This window comes from Alligator mississippiensis, chromosome 4, assembly GCF_030867095.1.
Source record: "Alligator mississippiensis isolate rAllMis1 chromosome 4, rAllMis1, whole genome shotgun sequence".
Classification (NCBI taxonomy): Eukaryota; Metazoa; Chordata; order Crocodylia; family Alligatoridae; genus Alligator; species Alligator mississippiensis.
The window spans coordinates 15,596,427-15,615,901 of record NC_081827.1 but is presented as its reverse complement, the minus strand read 5'-3'; the positions used below and the strand labels follow the sequence as shown (position 1 = coordinate 15,615,901).

Below are 19,475 nucleotides of genomic sequence, written 5' to 3'. Positions count from 1 at the left end.
TGAATTTTCAAATTAGCCCACCGAGCCTATCAGATCAGGAATAGTGTGAAATGATATTACGCATACAGTGAATCAAATGAAACTTTCATGTACTTTATTTTAGGGGAGAAAATGGTATTTTTCTAAGAGTTAAATATGTAGATTTTGATCTTGTCAGTTGAACTTCCAGCAATTGGCCAAACAGCAAGGAAAATATTATTTTGTGTCCTTCAACATCAGCTTCATCTGGTCATATTCTCAGACTCTTCCATAGTCCTCAGGCCTTAATTCTTGAGCACTCTTTGCAGTCAGATCAGATTAAACGTTTAAACTGCCAATTATGGGCTCTCCTCCATGTCAAAAAGTTAATTCCATCCAGAATGCCATACACAACAACTAAAAGTGAAATACAAAAAACCCCACGTAAAAGCTGTTTTTCCTTACTGACACTAATGTATACATCAATAAATGAGTAGAAGAAATGACCACTCCTATCTGGCTCCAACCAGATAGGAAAAGAGAGTAATATTTTTGAAAACTCCTCAGTATGTCCTATTTTCAAAAGTGTCCTGGAATTTAGGAAGCTTTTGAAAATTTTACCTGAAGTCATTTAAACAATTTAGTTTGAAATCAGGATTTCTCCCTGCTGTCTCTTCCCCATTCCCAACTCAGACTGCCTGCAACCTTTCCACCTGTGCTTATATGCTATCAGACATTCAGCTTCAAAATATATTGCTATTATGACCATAGTAGGTAAGCAAAAAACAGGTTCTATCTTGGTGCTAAAATTTTATTTATACTGGGAAAGCTATTACCCCGAAGGGATTATATGGATTTCACAGTTTAAGATCAGAGGGACCATTAGAACATCTAGTCCTGTATATCACAGGTTATTACATTTTACTCAGATACCTCTATACTAAGCCTAATGACTTCAGTTGGACCAAAACATTTCAGTTGTCAGGAGGCTAAACTGTTATGTTCCACAAGGAGAGGGAAGACTGAATTGCCATAATGCCTGAGGCCTTAGCAGTTGTAGGGAATTGATTAGGTAAGGCATGCTCAGATGATCCTAGTAGGCGATTCACAGCTCAAGTTCCAAGTGAAAAACAAACCAAGGTCTTTGCTGATCTTATGCAAAAGAAAATTATTCTCAAATTCCAAACCTAGCAGTCAGTTTGACCATGAATATTCAAAAAGCTACACCAGCCAGGATTCTCTGACTCATCTCAGACTCCGGACCAACACATCTAACATCCTGTCTGTTATAATCACAGAATCAAAGAAAATTAGGGTTGGAAGGGACCTCAGGAGGTCATCTCATCTGACCCCCTGCTCAAAGCAGGACCAGTTCCAACCAGATCATCCCAGCCAAGGCTTTGTCTAGCTGGGTCTCAAAAACCTCCAAGGATGGAGACTCCACAGCCTCTCCAGGTAGCTTGTTCCAATGCTTTAGTACCTTCCTGGTGAGAGTTTTTTCCAAATATCCAACCTAAATTTCCCTTGCTGCAACTTGAAACCATTGCTCCTTGTTCTGTCACCTGTCTGTACTGAGAACAGTCTAGCTCCATCCTCTTTATAACCAAGGTAGTTGAAGACTTATTAAATCCCCTTTCAGTCTTCTCTTCTCCAGACTACATAAGCCCAGTTCCCTGAGCCTCTCCTCAGAAGTCATGGGGTCCCCAGCCCCCTCACCATTTTTGTTACCCTCCACTGGACTCTCTCTAATTTGTCTACATTCTTTCTGTAGTGGACAGCCCAAAACTGGACACAGTACTTCAGATGTGGCCTTACCAGTGCTGAATAACGGGGAAGAATCACTTCTGTCGATCTGCTGGCAACACTCCTATTAATGCAGCCCAGTATGTTGTTAGCCTTCTTTGCAACAAGGGCACACTGTTGGTTCATATTCATCTTATTGTCCACTGTAACCCCCAGGACCTTTTCTGCAGAGCTACTGCTTAGCCAGTCAGTCCCCAGTCTGTACTAGTGCATGGGATTGTTGCCTCTCTCTTTTGAGTTAGAGAAAGGTGGGGAAAAATACGCAGAGTACAATGCATAGCTAGCTGTGCATCAAAGAAAATACTTCTGTTCCCTCCACCCCACATGCCCAGCTCAAGAGTTAAGCAATAGATTATGTCATCATGTAGGCAATTGGGTTCTCTCAACAGCCTACAGATGGGGATTCTTAGGCAACAAAAAAGGTTGCATTTGTCCTGGGAAAGAACATTTTCTCCCAGGACAAAGTACAGTCATTCAGACATCCATGTCCACTGTCCCAGGACAAACCCTAGAAAGGTTTCTGGGATAAGTGCTAACAGTTTGTCCTGAGACATCATGAAGTACATCTGAATGATTGTATTAGGACTGCATCATTGAATCAGTGACAGAAAAGCAACAGTACGTTCAGCTGCTCACTAAACCCTGATTAGAAGGGTGATGTGTGTACATGATAATCCTGGGACTTTTCTGCTCTGGGACAAACTCAGGCAAAAGTTGTCATGGGACAAATGCAATGAATGTTCCTAGCCTTAGATTCTAAAGCCTAAAGGGATCACTACCATCATTCAATGTAACTGGATGACTGTGGTTAGGCATTTAAGTGTCCTGATTTTTCAAAATGCTGATTTCACTGGGAGGTCCTGGGCACATGACACTTCTGAAAATCAAAGCATTTAGTCCAGGTGCCTAAATAAGGATTTTGAAGTCTTAACTTTAGGCACCAACTTTTCAAAATCTTGGCCTAAAACTTGTAAAGAATTTGCAGTTCACAAAGTCAGAGAGAGGAATAAATTCATATGGGAGAAAGAAGGGGAGCAGCAGAGAACCAAAGGAAGAATTCCATTGCAGCAGATTTAAATTACACATTGTTTGTGGGGGGGGGGGGAAGCATGTTTTCATGCATGTTTGTACAACAATTAGCAAAATAAACCCCCTTCCTGACTGAGGCCTTTTGTGATAAGTACCAGTGACAAAAAATAAATTATCTGACTGGGTGTGTCTACAAGTGCAATTAAGTGACTGAATAAACTCCAGCACAATTTGAACTTGAGTCAACTAATTTGGATGTTACCATCTACACATGTGTTTAAGTGCAGCAATTTACTCTGCTGTCAGACAGTACTTGTGTGTGATGGTGCAGTAAATTAGTCTATGTCAGCGTAATTGCCACACACGTGTAGATGGTGATAGTTTAGTGCACAGCTAATAAGGCCACTGTGCAATAAAGTGCTCATGTAGATGCACCCATTAAATCCTAAATTAAATCTGCACTATTGCAATCAGAAACTGGCCAATGGAATACCCGGTATAATCTCTCCCAGTTCAGTTCATTTAGGTTTATTTCCCTGTAATACAAGTTTCATAGATTCATAGATGTTAGGGCCGGAAGGGACCTCAATAGATCATCGAGTCCGACCCCCTGCATAGGCAGGAAAGAGTGCTGGGTCTAGATGACCCCAGCTAGATGGTTATCTAACCTCCTCTTGAAGACCCCCGGTTTCTATTCAACCGATTCAAGAACAGCACAGCTTTGGACCAGCCTCTCAAAATTTAATAGTATGCAACAAAAGAAAAGATACCTGTTTTTCCCTGTTCTTCTTCAGCTGCAATTAGGGATTTCTACTCAGTACCGTTGTTTTCTTCCTGGAGCGTCTACCCTAAATGTAAGACCCTAAGGACTTAATTCTAACCACATTTACAATAATATAACTCCAGTAAAGTGACTGGATGTACTGTTGAAAAAGGACAGAAATGGCCTTGGGATTTTATAAGCACATCTTTACAGACAGTGAAGACAAAATATACTAAAAAGGAACCATGTCTTATATGTGAACCCATAAAGATACGATGCTCTACAAATACTTATGAAGTCTTTAGTTTAGGCAAGTAAGAACAGCAATTTTCATCATGCAGAGAAGATAGAATACAGACTAGAAAAATACTCAGAATACATTAAGAAGAGAACAAGCACACACTGAAATCCATTACAGTTCACAAATCATATACAGGCTTGATGTCAGGAAAAGAACTATGTAAAGCCTGCATTTTCTTGCTCAGATCTTTTCCTTGTATGTACCAGTATTTGTAACTTTCTGACAAAATGGCCTGTGTTTTCAAAAAGGAGCTCCGCTTTACCTCTTTTTAGGAACACAGAACATAACGCTGGAAGGGACCTCCTCAATCAGTGCTCTGTCCTCTTCTGCAAGCCATCCAATTGGATAAACTTCATATCAAACTCTATCTTAAAACTAATCAATTTTTTTCCCCCACCACTGGGGTGACTGAATAAGTCAACCCACTAATAGGGGTGTCACTAATAGGTTGCTTCAGAACTCACTCCTCTGATGGGTAAAAATCATTTTCTGATTTCCAGCCTAATTTTATTCATGGTCATTTAATGCCCTTTTGTTCTTGAGTCATCATTTAATTTTCATCTGCCATAACTCTTTTGCCCTGATGTTTATCCTTCACTCTAATGAGAAGGGGCTGGGGTGGCCCAGGTGCTAAGGTGCATGGCTGACAGCCTAGAGCGTTGAAAGTTTGGGACCACAGCAGAAGTGCTCATGGCACAGCCCTGCTAGATGTTAACAAATCTGCAAATTCTACTAAGTGCCTTGTTGCAAGAACACAAAAAGGAAAGGAAGGTATTCCAATGAGAGAATTTCTCACCTCTATCCTTGGAAAAGTCTTTGAAAAAATTATTAAGCATCATATTTGTGTGAATCCAGCAGGAAAAATAATGCAGCAGAGCATCAGCATGGACTCATAGCAGGTAGATTATGCCTGACTAATCTGGTTTTTTTATGATCAGGTCACAAAACACTTAGACGCAGGAGTAGGGGGGGATGTCGTTTACTTGGATTTTATGAAGGCCTTCAATATGGTATCTCACCCCATTCTCATAAATAAAGTAAGAGGCACAGTCCGGTAGGTGGCAAACTGGTTTGGGGGTTGCACCCAGAGGGTGGTGGTGGACAGGTTGGTGTCGACCTGGAAGGATGTGGGCAGTGGGATCCCACAGGGCTCAGTCCTTGGACCTGTATGCCTCAATGTCTTCATCAGTGACTTGGATGAGAGCATGAAGTGTACTCTATCCAAGTTTGCAGATGATACTAAATTGTGGGGTGAAGTGAACACACTGGAGGGTAAAACAATTGCAGGCAGACCTGGACAGGTTGGAAAAGTGGGCAGAACACAATAGGATGCAGTTCAACAAAGACAAATGCAGAGTGCTGCACCTAGGGTGTAAAAACATCCAGACAAAATCATCAGCAAAGCTAACCGCACTTTACCATGCATCAGCAGATGCATGACTAATAGAACCAAGGAGGTGATACTTCCTCTCTATGAGGCATTGGTCGGATCGCAGTTGGAGTACTGCGTCCAGTTTTGGGTGCCGTACTTTAAGAAGGATGTGGATAACCTTGAGAGGGTCCAAAGGAGGGCCACTTGAATGGTTAAGGGTTTGCAGGCCAAGCCCTATGAGGGGAGACTAAGGGACCTGGATCTCTTCAGCCTCTGCAAGAAAAGGCTGAAAGGTGATCTCATGGCCGCCTACAAATTTATTAGGGGGGTGCAGCAAGGAACCAGAGATGCTCTGTTCACCAGGGCACTTCTTAGGGTAACAAGGAACAATGGTCACAAACTGACAGAGAATAGATTTAAGCTGGACATCAAGAAGAACTTCTTCACGGTAAAGGTGGCCAGAATTTGGAACAGGCTTCCAAGGGAGGTGGTGCTCTCCCCTAACTTGGGGGTCTTTAAGAGAAGGCTGGATAGTCATCTGGTTGGGGTCATCTGACCCCAGCATTCTTTCCTGCCGAGGCAGGGGGTCAGACGTGATGTTCTGTTGAGGTCCCTTCCAACCCTAGTGTCACAGGGCACTATAGTGCCTGCTCCTTTAAGAGCAGAGACTGCCTAGGGAGAGTACCCCAGGAGCCAGGCATGACCCCCCACAGATGTAGGTTATTATGGCAGCAGGCTAACAAGGGAATTAGCCTGCACCTGCACCTGGTCAGTTGACCGGAGGAAGGCAGGGCCCTGGGTACATATAAACCCCAGGGCTGAGGCCAGCCAGAGTTAGTTCTCTAGCAGCAGCCAGGGGAAGGAGCCTCCAAGGAAGAATTGCCCAGAGACGCTGGTGGCCACCTGATATACTGCCTATAGGCCTAATGGGGCTCCAGGAGCTCACCAGGTACCCTGGGCTACGAGGCACTTAAGGCTTGGGTGGAAGTTTGACTCTTTTAAAGGGATAGAGCGCATCCTGAACTGGTTGTATTTTGTTATAGCCCAGGAGCTCATATTTTGGTTGCTTATAAACCAGTGGACCGGGGTGAGGCTATTGGGGGAGGAGGCCTCACTGGGGACCCACTACAGTATGGAGACCCTGGTGCCAGGGGGGCACAGAGATGACAGGGCTGCAGAGAGCCTGGCGATGACAGGAGGTCGAGCTAGACTAGGGCCTCAGAGGGACAACATTTGAATGCCATCTGTGAGGCTTGGGGTGTGGTAAAAGGATGATTTTGGAGCTATGTATCTAGCCCATAAGGCTGAGGGTGTCCCGTGAGGCATCCATTTTGAGCGAGTTCAGCGGGGTCCATCAGGACCGTGTCAAAACATAGACTCAAGGGCAGCCTCCCTATTTATTATAATTACCAGCAAGATGTGGCAGACGAGGAAAATGGTGCCTGTCAGGCAAGACTGGCATGGTCATGGAGCCCTACGGACGTCACGGCCATCCCTGGGGACCCCATCCCATGACACCTAGCATCTCTGAATCTATGAATCGATATCACCTCTGTCTTCATTTGGCTAGTCTGAAAGATCCAAACTCTTTTAAGTCTCCTCTTATCTGATAGGCTCTCTGTTCCCTTGATCACATAGCAGGTCATTTCTGCAGCTGTTCTAAGTTCCAGATACCCCAGGTTCTAGATGTTCAATTTCTTCTTTCTTAAGCATAAGTGACTAGAACTATACACTTTATTCTACATGAGGTCTTACTTCAGAATGATACACTATGTTCTTGGTAAAACTCCAGACACAATATGACTAGCAGTGAGGTAGATTTATTGTGGCTGAAACATCACTAACAATTCTTAATGGGAAAAAATTATAGAACCTTTACTTTGTACTTCTTGGTGTCTGGTGGCGTAATAGCCATAATGTTTATCTGTAAGCAGACAACAATTAGAGCACCTGGAATTTAAGAAATCTGACCATGCTAAGTCTATGGCATAAGAGAATATAGATGCTAATGGTGAAATCCTCTGAGGTCAATGGCTATAACACCTATTGACTTCATTAAGGCCAGAATATCAGTCCTCCGCTTTATTCAGTGGACCACTGCTGTAACTATGATGCATCTCAGTTGAGTCATGTGGTTATGTGGGAACCAGACAATAACTGGGATGTAGAAATATTGCCACATTGTGCTACCGTCCATGTGGGTTTGCAGTCCATATTTTGCCTTGTAAACTGACTACATGTTATACAGAGTAACTAAGAAACCAACATGAATCCCCATGATGTCATTTTGACAGTCATTTTTGAGTACAGTGTGTCAAGGGGTAAAAGAGAGAGTATTATTTGACTTACATCTGGTAACCTAAGTGAGTTATTCTACATGTACTGGAGTTTAATTTTTTTCTTGCACAGAAACCCAACAAAGCAAGAAAGGTGCAAAAATAAATTAATAATAAATAAATGGAATTAATTGGAAGAGCAAACATGGCACTTAGAACCTTGAGGTCTCAGAACTATCAGCAAGTTAAACATCCTTAATCTGTATTTCTACTGACTCGCATGTTCTTCAAAAAGATACAGAATTATAGAAATGTACTTCATTTTTAAAACAGAGTTCTTAAATTTCAAGATAAGAGACAGATGCCTTTGCTACTCTACTTGTAAGACCATCCCTCAGAGACTCACATTATTTTTTTCTATTGAGAAGTGGCAGTGCTTAGATACGGAAAAATATTAATCTGCTGCTCTTGTAAATGCGTTTCCTTCCTTTTGGCCGCAATCATAACCTCATCTCTCAGATACTGAGACCAATGTTACATGCTGGGCTACCAGAGAAATATTTCATGCTGACTATCGTTATTTCCTTAGAGTGATTATATAATTATCCTGATTACAGTAATTGTGTAACAATTTCCAAGTCACTCATTTTAAAAGATAAACAAAGATTTTAAAGTTTAAAGGTAAGTCTTTTGAGTGTAACATTCGTTTCCATCAACATAACTTAATCTTCTCCACCATATCCTACTCCGTAAAGGCTTCTGAAAGCCTTCCAATGGTATACTAAGTAACATAACTAATTTGACTTTAGACTGGGATTTTCAAAAGAGCCTAAAGGAATTAGGCACCCAACTCCCACTGAGATTAAAGCCCATGTCTCATGGCTTTAATATTGTCCATGTCTAATTAGATTTTTAATCTGCAAATCCCTTGTTTTGCATCTGAACTAGCCAATACTAAGTGAAGTCAAAATATGCAATTCTGTACATGGGCAAATAATTCCTTCCTGATCCCTTAACACAATTATCATATCCCCAAAGTATGCTATTTGAGAACCCTTTCTTTTTCATCTTGCAGAACAGATGGGACACAACACAATTTGTTATTAAATGGCAATAAATACACAGTCCTTTTTATTTGAGTAGATGGCTAGTTGCGATGGTCATTTCTACAGGAAGACAAAGATTTTGCATGTCTTAAATGCATTATCCTTGAGTATCAATGAGTTCTGTTTGTTCTTGAGTTATACCTTTGATAAAAAAGGAATTGATTTTTGCTGACATCCTTTCTGCCTATTCCACTCATTCCACCAAGTGTTTAACTCCTCAAAATTCTCTTTAATTTTGCTATCAAAAATAAACAATCTAAATAAGCAAGAGTACTTCCTATTCTGACTCATTAATACATTTATCACATAACACAGAACTGCAGGATAGCTAATATTGTTCCACGCAAAATATATGTATTATGATTGTTTTCCATCATATTATTCAGGTTTTAGTCAACATCACTGCTTTGACCCCTATTCTATAGTCACTCAATTACCTTTAAAAAATTCTAATCCAAATTCTGACACTGACTGCCTCATCACTTCAAGGAAGTTACTTTGTCTTTTTCTCTGAGTTTTCCAACTCACTGTAATACTTAACAATCACAAAAAGCTCTGGTTAGGATTATTTAACCAGTTTCCATAACATATTACAGCTGTAAAGCACTAAATAACGACTAGTTCCAAGGGAGGTGGTGCTTTCCCCTACCTTGAAGGTGTTCAAGAAGAGATTAGACAGGCACCTAGCTGGGGTTATTTAACCCCAGTGCTCTTTCCTGCGTAGAGCAGGGAGTCGAATGCGATGATCTACAAGGTCCCTTTGACCCTAGAAATCTGTGACTATTGTGTCTAACAATGGATCTCATCAAAAACACTGTAAAACTAAGTAAATTATGTCAAATGGTTAGTTGATAGTATGGTATTAATTTTAAAAAATTCTAACCAGGAAGAGTGCTCATAAAACAACCATAAATTATCCTAGAACTAAGATGAAGTCCATTTCTCTATAATTTCTATAATTCTCCATAATTTCTTCATCTTTCTTTCTCCAAGGTACAACACTATTACTATTCCTTCCCTCTGCCCAAAAAACCCCAAAACCTGTTCACATATCTTTAAAATCAAGGGCAGATTAAGACCTTGTTTACTTACATTTCCCAAACATCAAATAGATTAAAACAGTGTATTTACCACAAACAGATTAGACCGGTGTAGGTAGGATAACAAACTAATAAGCATAAACTTTCACTTTATGGACTTCTTTGTCATCACATTCTCTTTGCCTGTTGTAATAATAGAAGGTATTGTCCCTTCTCTGAAGTTTCTTCACAAATCCTGTTTCTGGCCAACGATCCACCTGAGAATGTAATAAAAATATTCGTCCATCTACTGAACATAAGAATATCTGTTTAGTGCATTTAACAGAAGAACATGTTTGCATGAACTGCATTTGGCAAATATTTGGTTTAAAAATAATGAGTGCATCCTTTGCATATAGGTTAAAGAACATAAAACATCAGAAAACAGGTTATGGCCAAAGTACTACATGGTATATAACAACAACATTCCCTATCAGAAGAGTTTCTAGAAAAGGATCCAAAAATGCCATAGCAAAACAGATGCTATAGCACTTAAGTCATTTAAAACGAGAATGCACAAATGTGCTAGCAGCTATGCTATAGGAAATAACCATTCACCGGTAGTGAAGGACATTAGAAATAACCTAAAATTACTTTTTCATCTCTAATATCTAATACCTACAATTCCCCTTGATTAATGAAGGGATGCTAGCATTTTCTTCTTTGTCGTACTGAAGAGAATCAGTCCTTCAGTAGTCTGAATAGCTGAAAGATATCAGTTGTTCTGAAAGAATGATGCTTATGTAATGGGTTCTTCAACACTTATCAAACCATGGAAAAGAGACATATCACGAGTTTCATTGGAGCTGTTAAAGGAATAAACATCAGAGCTTTTAAACAAATGAGCCATAAATAAAGTCATGGCAATTAGCGTCAGTGCAATCTTGCAAGGCACTAACACACTTAGATCCCATTGATTTCAGCTCAGTACTTCACAAGAAACTGATTAAGCTATAAAAGTTCAAACATTCCATGCTTTAGGTCAAAGAGTTTTGGGGAACTTGTATGATCTTAGCTAAGCATCTGTAACATGGACACCAGGGGTATTTCTTGTTATCTATGAGCCCATAATGTCCATTCCTTCTGCTCCATGTCTGGCAGTCACTGGGGAGAGACACTAGAGATTTTAATGAGAATATCTTAGAAACAGCAGCTTTATAATTTAACTACGTATTCATGGACGTTTTTACATGTGATCCAACAGTGGAGGTGGGCGCTTTAATTAAAGCAGCTCCGAGAGCCACTCTAATTAAAGAGCCTGCAACATCTCACGTATCAGTGTCCTCACACTTCAAATGAGCTTTAGTTAAAGCGCCCTACCACCATTTTGATACACGAGACGTTACATGATACATTTTGGCCCAGATACACGAGATGCGGAGGCTGCCAGAAGCACAATATTAGCACCCTCTGGCAGACTTGATTAATCAAGTCTGGTTCGATGCCCTGTAATTACAGCATGTTGGAGCAGCCTTCCCCACATGTCCAATGTCCAGTTGAAGTAAGTGCTTAGGTAATTTTTCTAAAGGTAAACCCCATTGTATTCACTCTATGTGCACACTTGCATTCTGTGGTCTCTATAATATAGCATAAGGGAGCCACACTAAAATGTGAACAGTCAAAAAAAGAACTGACATTGGTTCCAAGGAAATCTGATGGAAATTGATTTTGGAAATGGTGTTGTCAGCATGTCCTTCCTTCCCAGGGTCCTGCCACTGGAACTGTGGTTTATTTGTTTTGTAGTGTAATGTACGTGTTGTGTAATGTAATGTATTGTGTGAACTGGAAATGTGATATGAATGTGTAACGGAAGGGGAGCAACCCTGCGGAGCCCTGCTGGCTGTGATTCTGCACTACAAATCCCAGAGGCATTAAGAAGCAGGAAGAGAAAGTGAAGAGCAACTTGGCAGAGTTCTGCTGCTGTAATTCTGGACTGCAAATCCCGGTGAACTTGGGGGAGCAGGAAAAGGAAATGACCACACAGTTCCAGGCTAGCTATGTGCCAGGCAGCTGAAGTTGAATGAAAAGAGACAGAGCCGAGAATGACTGGCACAAGAGAGAAGCCGTGGCACAGCATGATGAACTACAGACTGACTGCATGTGACCCCCGACTTAAGATACCTGTATAGAGTGACTCTGGACTAAAGACTGGTTCTTGGGGACACCTCTGGATGTGGGGAAAGGAACCTGATGTGCTTAACGTATGTATTCCAGTGGTACTGACTACTATGTGTTACTTGCCCTTTAAGTGTATGCTGTTATATACTGAATGGCTCTTTACCTCTATTTGTCCCTCACCTTTGGCCCACTGGCTTGTGACCCTAATCCCTAGGACTTTCTATATAAAACTGAGACAACCCCTTGTTGGTTATGGTAATTGTGCCTGACACTACAGGCGTTTGCTACAGTAGTTTATGCCTGTATCAGATCTTTCTGTTTTGTTTTATTAGTGATCCTGTCATGCTAATAAAAGTATCTACCTAGACTTTTATACAGATATTGAGGCATATATACTATGAGAAACTATGAGATAGGTGATTAATGACGTTATTCATAGCCTAGCACCTGTAGGTTGTTAATCTTAACACCCAAATAGGGTTGCCAGAATCTGGAATGGGTATGCAAGGGAGATGGTGCTCTCCCCTACCTTGGGGCTCTTCAAGAGGAGACTGGACAAGCACCAAGCTGGGTCGTCTGACCCCAGTACTCTTTCCTTCCCAGGGCAGGGGTCAAACTCAATGACCTTCTGAGGTCCCTTCTGATCCTAACATGTATGAATCTATGAAACTAGAATAGTCATCTTACATTTGAGGGTTATTCATTGGCTTATTTCAGGGCTGTCCAACTGGTGGCCTGCAGGCTGCATGTGGCCCCCAAAGGGTTACAGTGCAGCCCCCAGGCTCCCATCCAGCCACCTCTTCCCCTCGTTGAACTGGCTGCGACAGAAGACAGGGGATCTAGGTTCCACTTCCTGCCCCTGCCCTAGGGGGCAAGGCAATGCAATATGGCACAGCCTACACTACCGGGGGAACCTGCAGCCCAGTGGTGCAGCAGGGAAACTCACAGATATAGACCTAAAAGAGAGTCAAGGCACCAGGCAGGCAATTCAGCAGGAGGTGGACATGAGGAACAGCAGTAGGGAGGGGTGTGCTGTGCAAGAGGGAGCAGCAGTGGCAATGTGCATAGTGGAGAGGAGGGTGCAGGGAAAAGCAATGGGGGCAAACAGTGCAGCGAGGGAGCACATGGTGCAGCAGGAAGACACGGGGAGCAGCAGCCATAAAGCACATGGTGCAGCAGTGTGGGAAGAGCAGCAGTGGCAGGGTGCACAGTACAGCAAGGGGGGCAGGAAGAGCAGCAGCAGAAGGGCATATAGTGCAGCAGAGGGGGGAGAGCAGCAGCAGAAGGGTGCACAGTGCAGTGGGGAGCACCCAGTGCAATAGGGGGCAGGGAGAGCAGCAGCAGAGAAGGCACTGAGAGGTAGCAAAGTATCAAGGTGCTTCATGCAGCAGGGTGAAGGGACATGCAGCCCCTGGCCCCTTGGAAGTTAGACAGACCTGGCTTATTTGGTATGCACAGGATTTTTCTGACTTAAATGAAGTGGCATTCGACCTAATCAGCTCTGCAAGCCAGGTGAGTGGTGTGGAGCTGGTCTTCAGACTGAAACTGGAACTCAGGGTCAGTATACAGGCCTGATCCAGTGCAATCCTGAATACCAGATCTGGCCAATCACTGGCTTGACCCCACATACCAGCCTGACTCTATATACCAGATCCAAACATGTGCTAACCCAACCCTGAGCACTGCATTCAGCCATGCACCAGCCTGACCCTGCATGCTAGCCTGACCCCAGGTACTGGATCCGGGTGTGTGCGAGCCTGACCCTACGTACTAGATCCAGTTGTGCACTGGCCCCACGCTGTGGAGTGAGGACCTGATTTTCTACCCATTTGCTCACCCTCTGACTCACAGGCCAAATCTGGCCAATGGAACCTGTGGGGCTCCTCATGAGTCCGGAAATTTGGGAGCCAGGGTGTGGCAATTAATGCTGCCATGCTTCCATGCTGCCAAATGTCCAGACCTGTGGAGAGCCTACCCCGCAGGCCAGATGACATGGCTCCATTAGCCAGATTTGGCCTGCAAGCCAGAGGGTGAGCACCACTGACTTAAATAGGTAAAAAAATCAAGTCCTCAATGGCCCCAGCAAGCATCTGCATTACCACCACCTCCATGCAAACTGCTCTACCTCACTCCTGTTTTAACAGAGCCCAAGACCTGACTAGATCTAAGGTATGATACTGTTGTTACACCATTCAGTAGTAAAACTGCCACTGATTCAATGGTACAGGATTCAACCCATGAGTCTAAAGCAACTTTTCCATTCTCAAAAAGCAAATCTACCCCACTGGGTCTATAGTAGGAGGAAGATGACAGACAGCTGCCCATATTATACCTTTTATCAGCACAAAGTTCTTTTTGTATGTTCTTTTCTAGGCATGTAACTGAGGAACAGGCAGCACACTGCAGATTCAAAACAGCTTCAATGACAAGTATAATTAATTTGAGTGAAAAAGCTGTTCTGAACTTTTGAATCTACTTAAAACTTACAAGTTGTATTAGAACAAAACTAAGAATAATGAAAAGAAATACAAGGTGTTCCTCTATGTTTATTTTGGTATTCTGTATTTCAGGAATACAAAGTTAATTATTACAATACAAACTCCTTGCAAAATTGTAAAACTTAGGCTGTGGAGATCACTTGAATAGGGGTTATGGGGACATCTGCAAAGATGCCTGTGGAGTCAAACTGATAAGAAATGGATACTGCAGCACGTGAATAGAGTTTGACAATTTTGTATTTGGTATTTAATTGGCTATGGGAATTTAACTGGCAAGTGAATTTGGACTGTTATTAAACTAAAAAAAAATGAATCTTACCATATCAACATGCTTCACTTGCTTATATTCAATTTCATCTCTGTATCCAGCTTGCTGAAATCTGTATAGATTTTCTACTTCATCTGACCACTTTTTGGCACGCTCCATACATTTTGGTTTGATGTCAGCTCCAGCCATTCCACCAGATGGTTTGCTGAAATTGTTTTAAAAAATAATAAATATAAAAATTGGAGCAAGGAACATTATTGAGATTCTATAATCAGAATGGGTAAAACATGTTAAATAAGTTACAGACAGCGTAAAAAATAAACAATCTCTCACTGCCAACCGCTGAAGTAAAAACTGGCATTTTGGAAGTGGGCAGAATCATATTATCAGTATATGAAACAGCCCACCAACTGTCGACGCTGACTTAGTGCAGAGTCACTTGGATGTACTGGATGCATTTAAGTCGGCAGGCCTGGATGAGCTGCATCTGAGATTACTGAAGGAATTGGCTGGTGTCACAGCACAACCACTGGCACGGCGATTTCAGCATGCATAGCGCTTGGGTCAGATCCAGGAGGACTGGAAAACGGCCAATGTGGTCCCTGTTTGCAAGAAGGGGAGGAAGGAGGATCTGAGTAATTATAGGCCAGTCAGTCTCGCGCCTCCATCCTTGGAAAAGTTTTTGAAAAGATTATTAAGGATTGTATTTGTGGGAGTCCAGCGGGAAAAATAATGCAGCAGGGCAACCAGCATGCATTCATAGCAGGTAGATAATGCCTGACTATTCTGGTTTCATTTTATGACCAGATCACAAAATACTTAGACGCAGGAGTAGAGGTGGATGTGGTTTTCTTGGATTTTAGGAAGGCTTCGATCCGATATCTCATCCCATTCTCATAAATAAAGAGGCTGTGACTTAGATGATTACACAGTATGGTAGGTGGCAAATTGACTTGGGGGTCACACCCAGAGAGTGGCAGTAGATGGGTTGGTATCAACCTGGAAGGATGTGGGCAGTGGGGTCCCGCAGGGCTCGGTCTTTGGACCTGTACTCTTCAATGTCTTCATCAGTGACTTGGATGTGGGCGTGAAGTGTACTCTGTCCAAGTTGGTGGATGATGCTAAATTGTGGGGTAAAGTACACACTCCGGAGGGTAGAGAACAATTTCAGGCAGACTAGGACAGGTTGGAAAAGTGGGCAGAACACAACAGGATGCAGTACAACAAGGACAAATGCAGAGTGCTGCACCTAGGGCATAAAAATATCCAGCACACCTAATGGCTGGGAAGTGACCCTCTCAGCAGCACAGAAGCAGAAAGAGATCTTGGAGTCATAGTGGACTCCAAGATGAACATGCATTGTCAGTGTGATAAAATCATCGGCAAATCTAACCGCACTTTATCATACATCAGCAGATGCATGATGAATAGAACCAAGGAGGTGATACTTCTCCTCTATGCAGCACTGGCACCGTACTTTAAGAAGTATCTGGATAGCCTAGAGAGGGTCCAGAGGAGGGCCACTCGTATGGTTAAGGGTTCACAGGCCAAGCCCTATGAGAAGAGACTAAGGGACCTGGGCCTCTTCAGCCTCAGCAAGAGAAAGCTGAGAGGGGATCTTGTGGTCACCTACAAATTCATTAGGGGGGCGCAGCAAGGAACCAGAGATGCTCTGTTCACCATGGCACCTTTTGGGATAACAAGGAACAATAATCACAGACTGACAGAGAGCAGATTTAGCCTAGATACCAGGAAAAACTTCTTCACGGTAAGGGTGGCCAAAATTTGGAATGGGCTTCCAAGGGAGGTGGTGCTCTCCCCTACCTTAGGGGTCTTTAAGAGAAGGCTGGATAGGTACTCTTTCCTGCTCAGGCAGGGGGTCGGAAGCGATGATCTGTTGAGGTCCCTTCTGACCCTAGCATCTATGAATCTATGAATGAATGTCTTCCTCAACTTTCCAGGAATATAAACTATTATCATGCCAGTCCACTGTACATTCATATTACTAATGCCATGGCACCCTGGAATTCCACCTGCCCAAATTAAACACAGTGTTTACTCCAGTGAAGTTGTATCAAGGATGACTATGACCTATATTTCAGAATCTAGAATAGGTTTAAAATGCAACAGGAACTAATTTCAACTCGTTATTCATATCAGTGTATTGGTCTTTTTAGGTCTATCTTATTCTACTGCTAAGCAGCACCTTTTATTTAACTATGAAGAAAAGTCCTGCAAATTCTATAGCATCCGACAGATTTCATTGTTCTGTGGGCCAAACTTCAATGGCACTAGGCTGCAGCTCAGCCTAGGGTTTGCTGTATTTCCTAGAATCTAAGCTGTTGTTTAAGAAATAAAAATTCCTAGATATTTTGCTGAGGAAGATTCTAGATTTCATTGCTTTTATTTTCAAAACATGCTTCAAAATCTTAAATACAAACTAAACCTCTTATTCAGCAAGATGCCACAGTATTAACACAAAAAACAGTTCAGTGTAGAAGTCCTGTCAAAAGCAGAAATGCTGGTCATAGTCAAAATACATGAGAGATTAGAAAATCCAAACTACTGCATATGATATTTGGAAAAGTCCCTAGAAATTCCTACAGCCCTAGGAAACAACAATTTGGGAGTGGTAGAAATCTACATCTTTGGCATAACAACTTTATAGGCTTTTTTGGCACAGAAGAGCCATCAGCAAACAAGGGTAAAGGGTCTTTAACTCATTCTGCATGGGGTTTAGCAAAGGTCTATACAAAAAAGAATAGATACCAGGTCCTCTTCTATAGCTGCTGCCACGTTTTAGGGTAGTTCAGCGCTCCACGTTCTCCTTAACCTGGGTTTTGCAACTAGTGGTTGTCTTATATGCAAACTGGCAAGGACTACAAAGGTTATTTTCCCTTCCCACCATGCAACAGCACAACACAATTTAACATATTCAGCATATATTAGTAGCACTATTTTGGAAAGCTTGTTCTGCCTGTATATTTGTATGTTCCCATATGGGAAACATATGGCTAAATTAGGCCAGTGGTTCTTAACCTTAGGCACCAGACACCTCTTTATTGACTCAAGATGCCCCTCAGAAAATGCCAGCTCTTTGTTTTCATTCATTTTTAACTACAGAAAAATAATAAGAGCAATTTTTCTGTTGCAAAGACCTCAGAAAGACCAGAAGAGGTCAGCATGTTTTGAACACAAATAGTGATTCTAATTTGAAGTCTCTGGGTTTATCTTGGGAATCGTGTTTGCACATCTAAATGTGTTTATGACTACTTACATGTCACTAGAGTCAACTGGCTCGCCACTGCTGGAGGTCCTGGTCTCATTTGGCAAATATGCTGGTCCAGTGTAGCTGGATAGACATGGCACATTTTGGTTATCCATGAATTCACGTGGACTTTCCAGAAAAGCTCCTGCCAGAATGCACACAAAACGAGAGCACAGACATGATGGGCCCATTCAGCGTATACAAATAAAAACCCAAGCCTCTTGAAAATCAGGTTTTAATATTATGATTGGCATGACTGGCGATGTACATGCCATTTGTACCATCCAGGTGCTCTAGCAGGCCTGGACCAGGACCCTAAAGCAAAAGATGGAGGCAGAAAGAATGGAGAGAAGACAACGACAAGAAGACAGCTGCTATCCAGCAGCCTGGGCAGAGGAACTTCATGGTGGTGTTTGCTGTTGATTATTTCATTGTTCATGCTTTCCCTGAAGCAGTCAATATAGCAGTCAAGGTTTGAATTAAGTCCACTGTGAGGTGTCTAATCTGATTTTGGTGTGGGTTTTTTTGGAATTAATGCCTTTCCCCCTCACTTGTCTCACGCCTATTGTCTCCCATGGCCTCTGGTCCTCACTGCCCTGTTCCCATTTTCACAGACCTGCATTTTCTATTTCACAAAACACCAGGAGACTCTCCTCATGCCTGAAGAAAGGTGTTTGTGCCCGAAAGCTTGCAATGAACAATTTTTCCAACTACCAAGATGGTCTAATAAAAGACGTCACCTCTACCCAAAGCCCCTTGCGTGGCTATGCACTCATTTCCGGCGGCTCCTGGAGCGCCGAACCCCCCGCACTGTACCCGCAGCGCCTCCAGCTACATCCACGTGACTTGGGGCGTCTCCGAGTCACGCGGCTCCGGGGGCAGGCGTGTCCCCGACCCGTGTGCCCGGCTCCTGGGCCTTGTCAGCACGGCCACTCCCCGCAGGCGAGCCCAGCGCCGCCAGGTCTTAAATATGACATGATTGTATTGGGCGCTCAAAGATGATTGTATTTGCTGAAAAACGAACATACGCTAAAAAAAATTAGGCAAACACGTGTGCAAATAAGTCGTCTTCCGATGTCCTTTACACTGCTCGCTATCCCCTGGCAGCGAGTGCGAGATTCGAGTCCTCCAAGTGGACGCATTTCTTCATTTCGAGGCGAGCCGCCATAAGAAAACGCCGCCAGCGAAGCCAACCGTCCGTTCCGAGTCTCCGAGAGCGATTTGGGTTTTGCCGCCTCAGAAATGACACGTTTTACGATTATCCACCCTCCGTCATGGAACAACAGCACCAATACCACAATTGCTGTACGCTCCGATGAGTGGCACAGCCACGGTCCTCCAGCATCCCAGAATGCCATGTTCTGCCACCCCCTCGCCTGTGGACAGACTATCCCCCCCACCCCGACGCTCCCCTGTGGGGAGGGGGGGGCGGGGCCGGGGCCACTCACCCCTATGAAGTCCTCGCGCTGCGGCCGTTTGCGGTCGCCTAGCAACCGGGGGGCGGGCGCGGGCCAACCAGCAACGTACGGGGGGAGAGGGCGGAAGGGAGGAGTCGCGCGCCCAATGGGGGGAAAGGCCCCGCCCCTGCAGCTGACGCGAAGCAGGAGCGGCTCCGCGATTGGCCGCCGCCGCCTCC

General features: G+C 43.2%; 1 protein-coding gene across 3 annotated transcripts; it reads right to left on the bottom strand.

The window, feature by feature from the left end:
* Positions 1 to 72: 72 nt before the first annotated feature.
* Positions 73 to 19,442, bottom strand: MEIG1 (meiosis/spermiogenesis associated 1). Of its 3 annotated transcripts, XM_059725805.1 has the most exons (6): positions 19,288 to 19,442; positions 17,849 to 17,984; positions 14,979 to 15,173; positions 14,623 to 14,776; positions 9,740 to 9,905; positions 73 to 375 (listed from the first exon to the last, which is right to left on the bottom strand). In XM_059725805.1, exons 4-5 carry the CDS (start codon positions 14,758 to 14,760, stop codon positions 9,777 to 9,779), a joined length of 267 nt encoding a protein of 88 aa, XP_059581788.1. In that variant the 5' UTR covers positions 14,761 to 14,776; positions 14,979 to 15,173; positions 17,849 to 17,984; positions 19,288 to 19,442; the 3' UTR covers positions 73 to 375; positions 9,740 to 9,776. The 3 variants fall into 3 exon arrangements, with proteins under 3 accessions (XP_059581788.1, XP_014463038.2, XP_019343080.2); XM_014607552.3 differs by lacking the exon at positions 14,979 to 15,173 and having other exon boundaries at positions 19,288 to 19,415; XM_019487535.2 differs by lacking the exons at positions 14,979 to 15,173; positions 19,288 to 19,442 and adding an exon at positions 18,868 to 19,268.
* Positions 19,443 to 19,475: the final 33 nt, after the last annotated feature.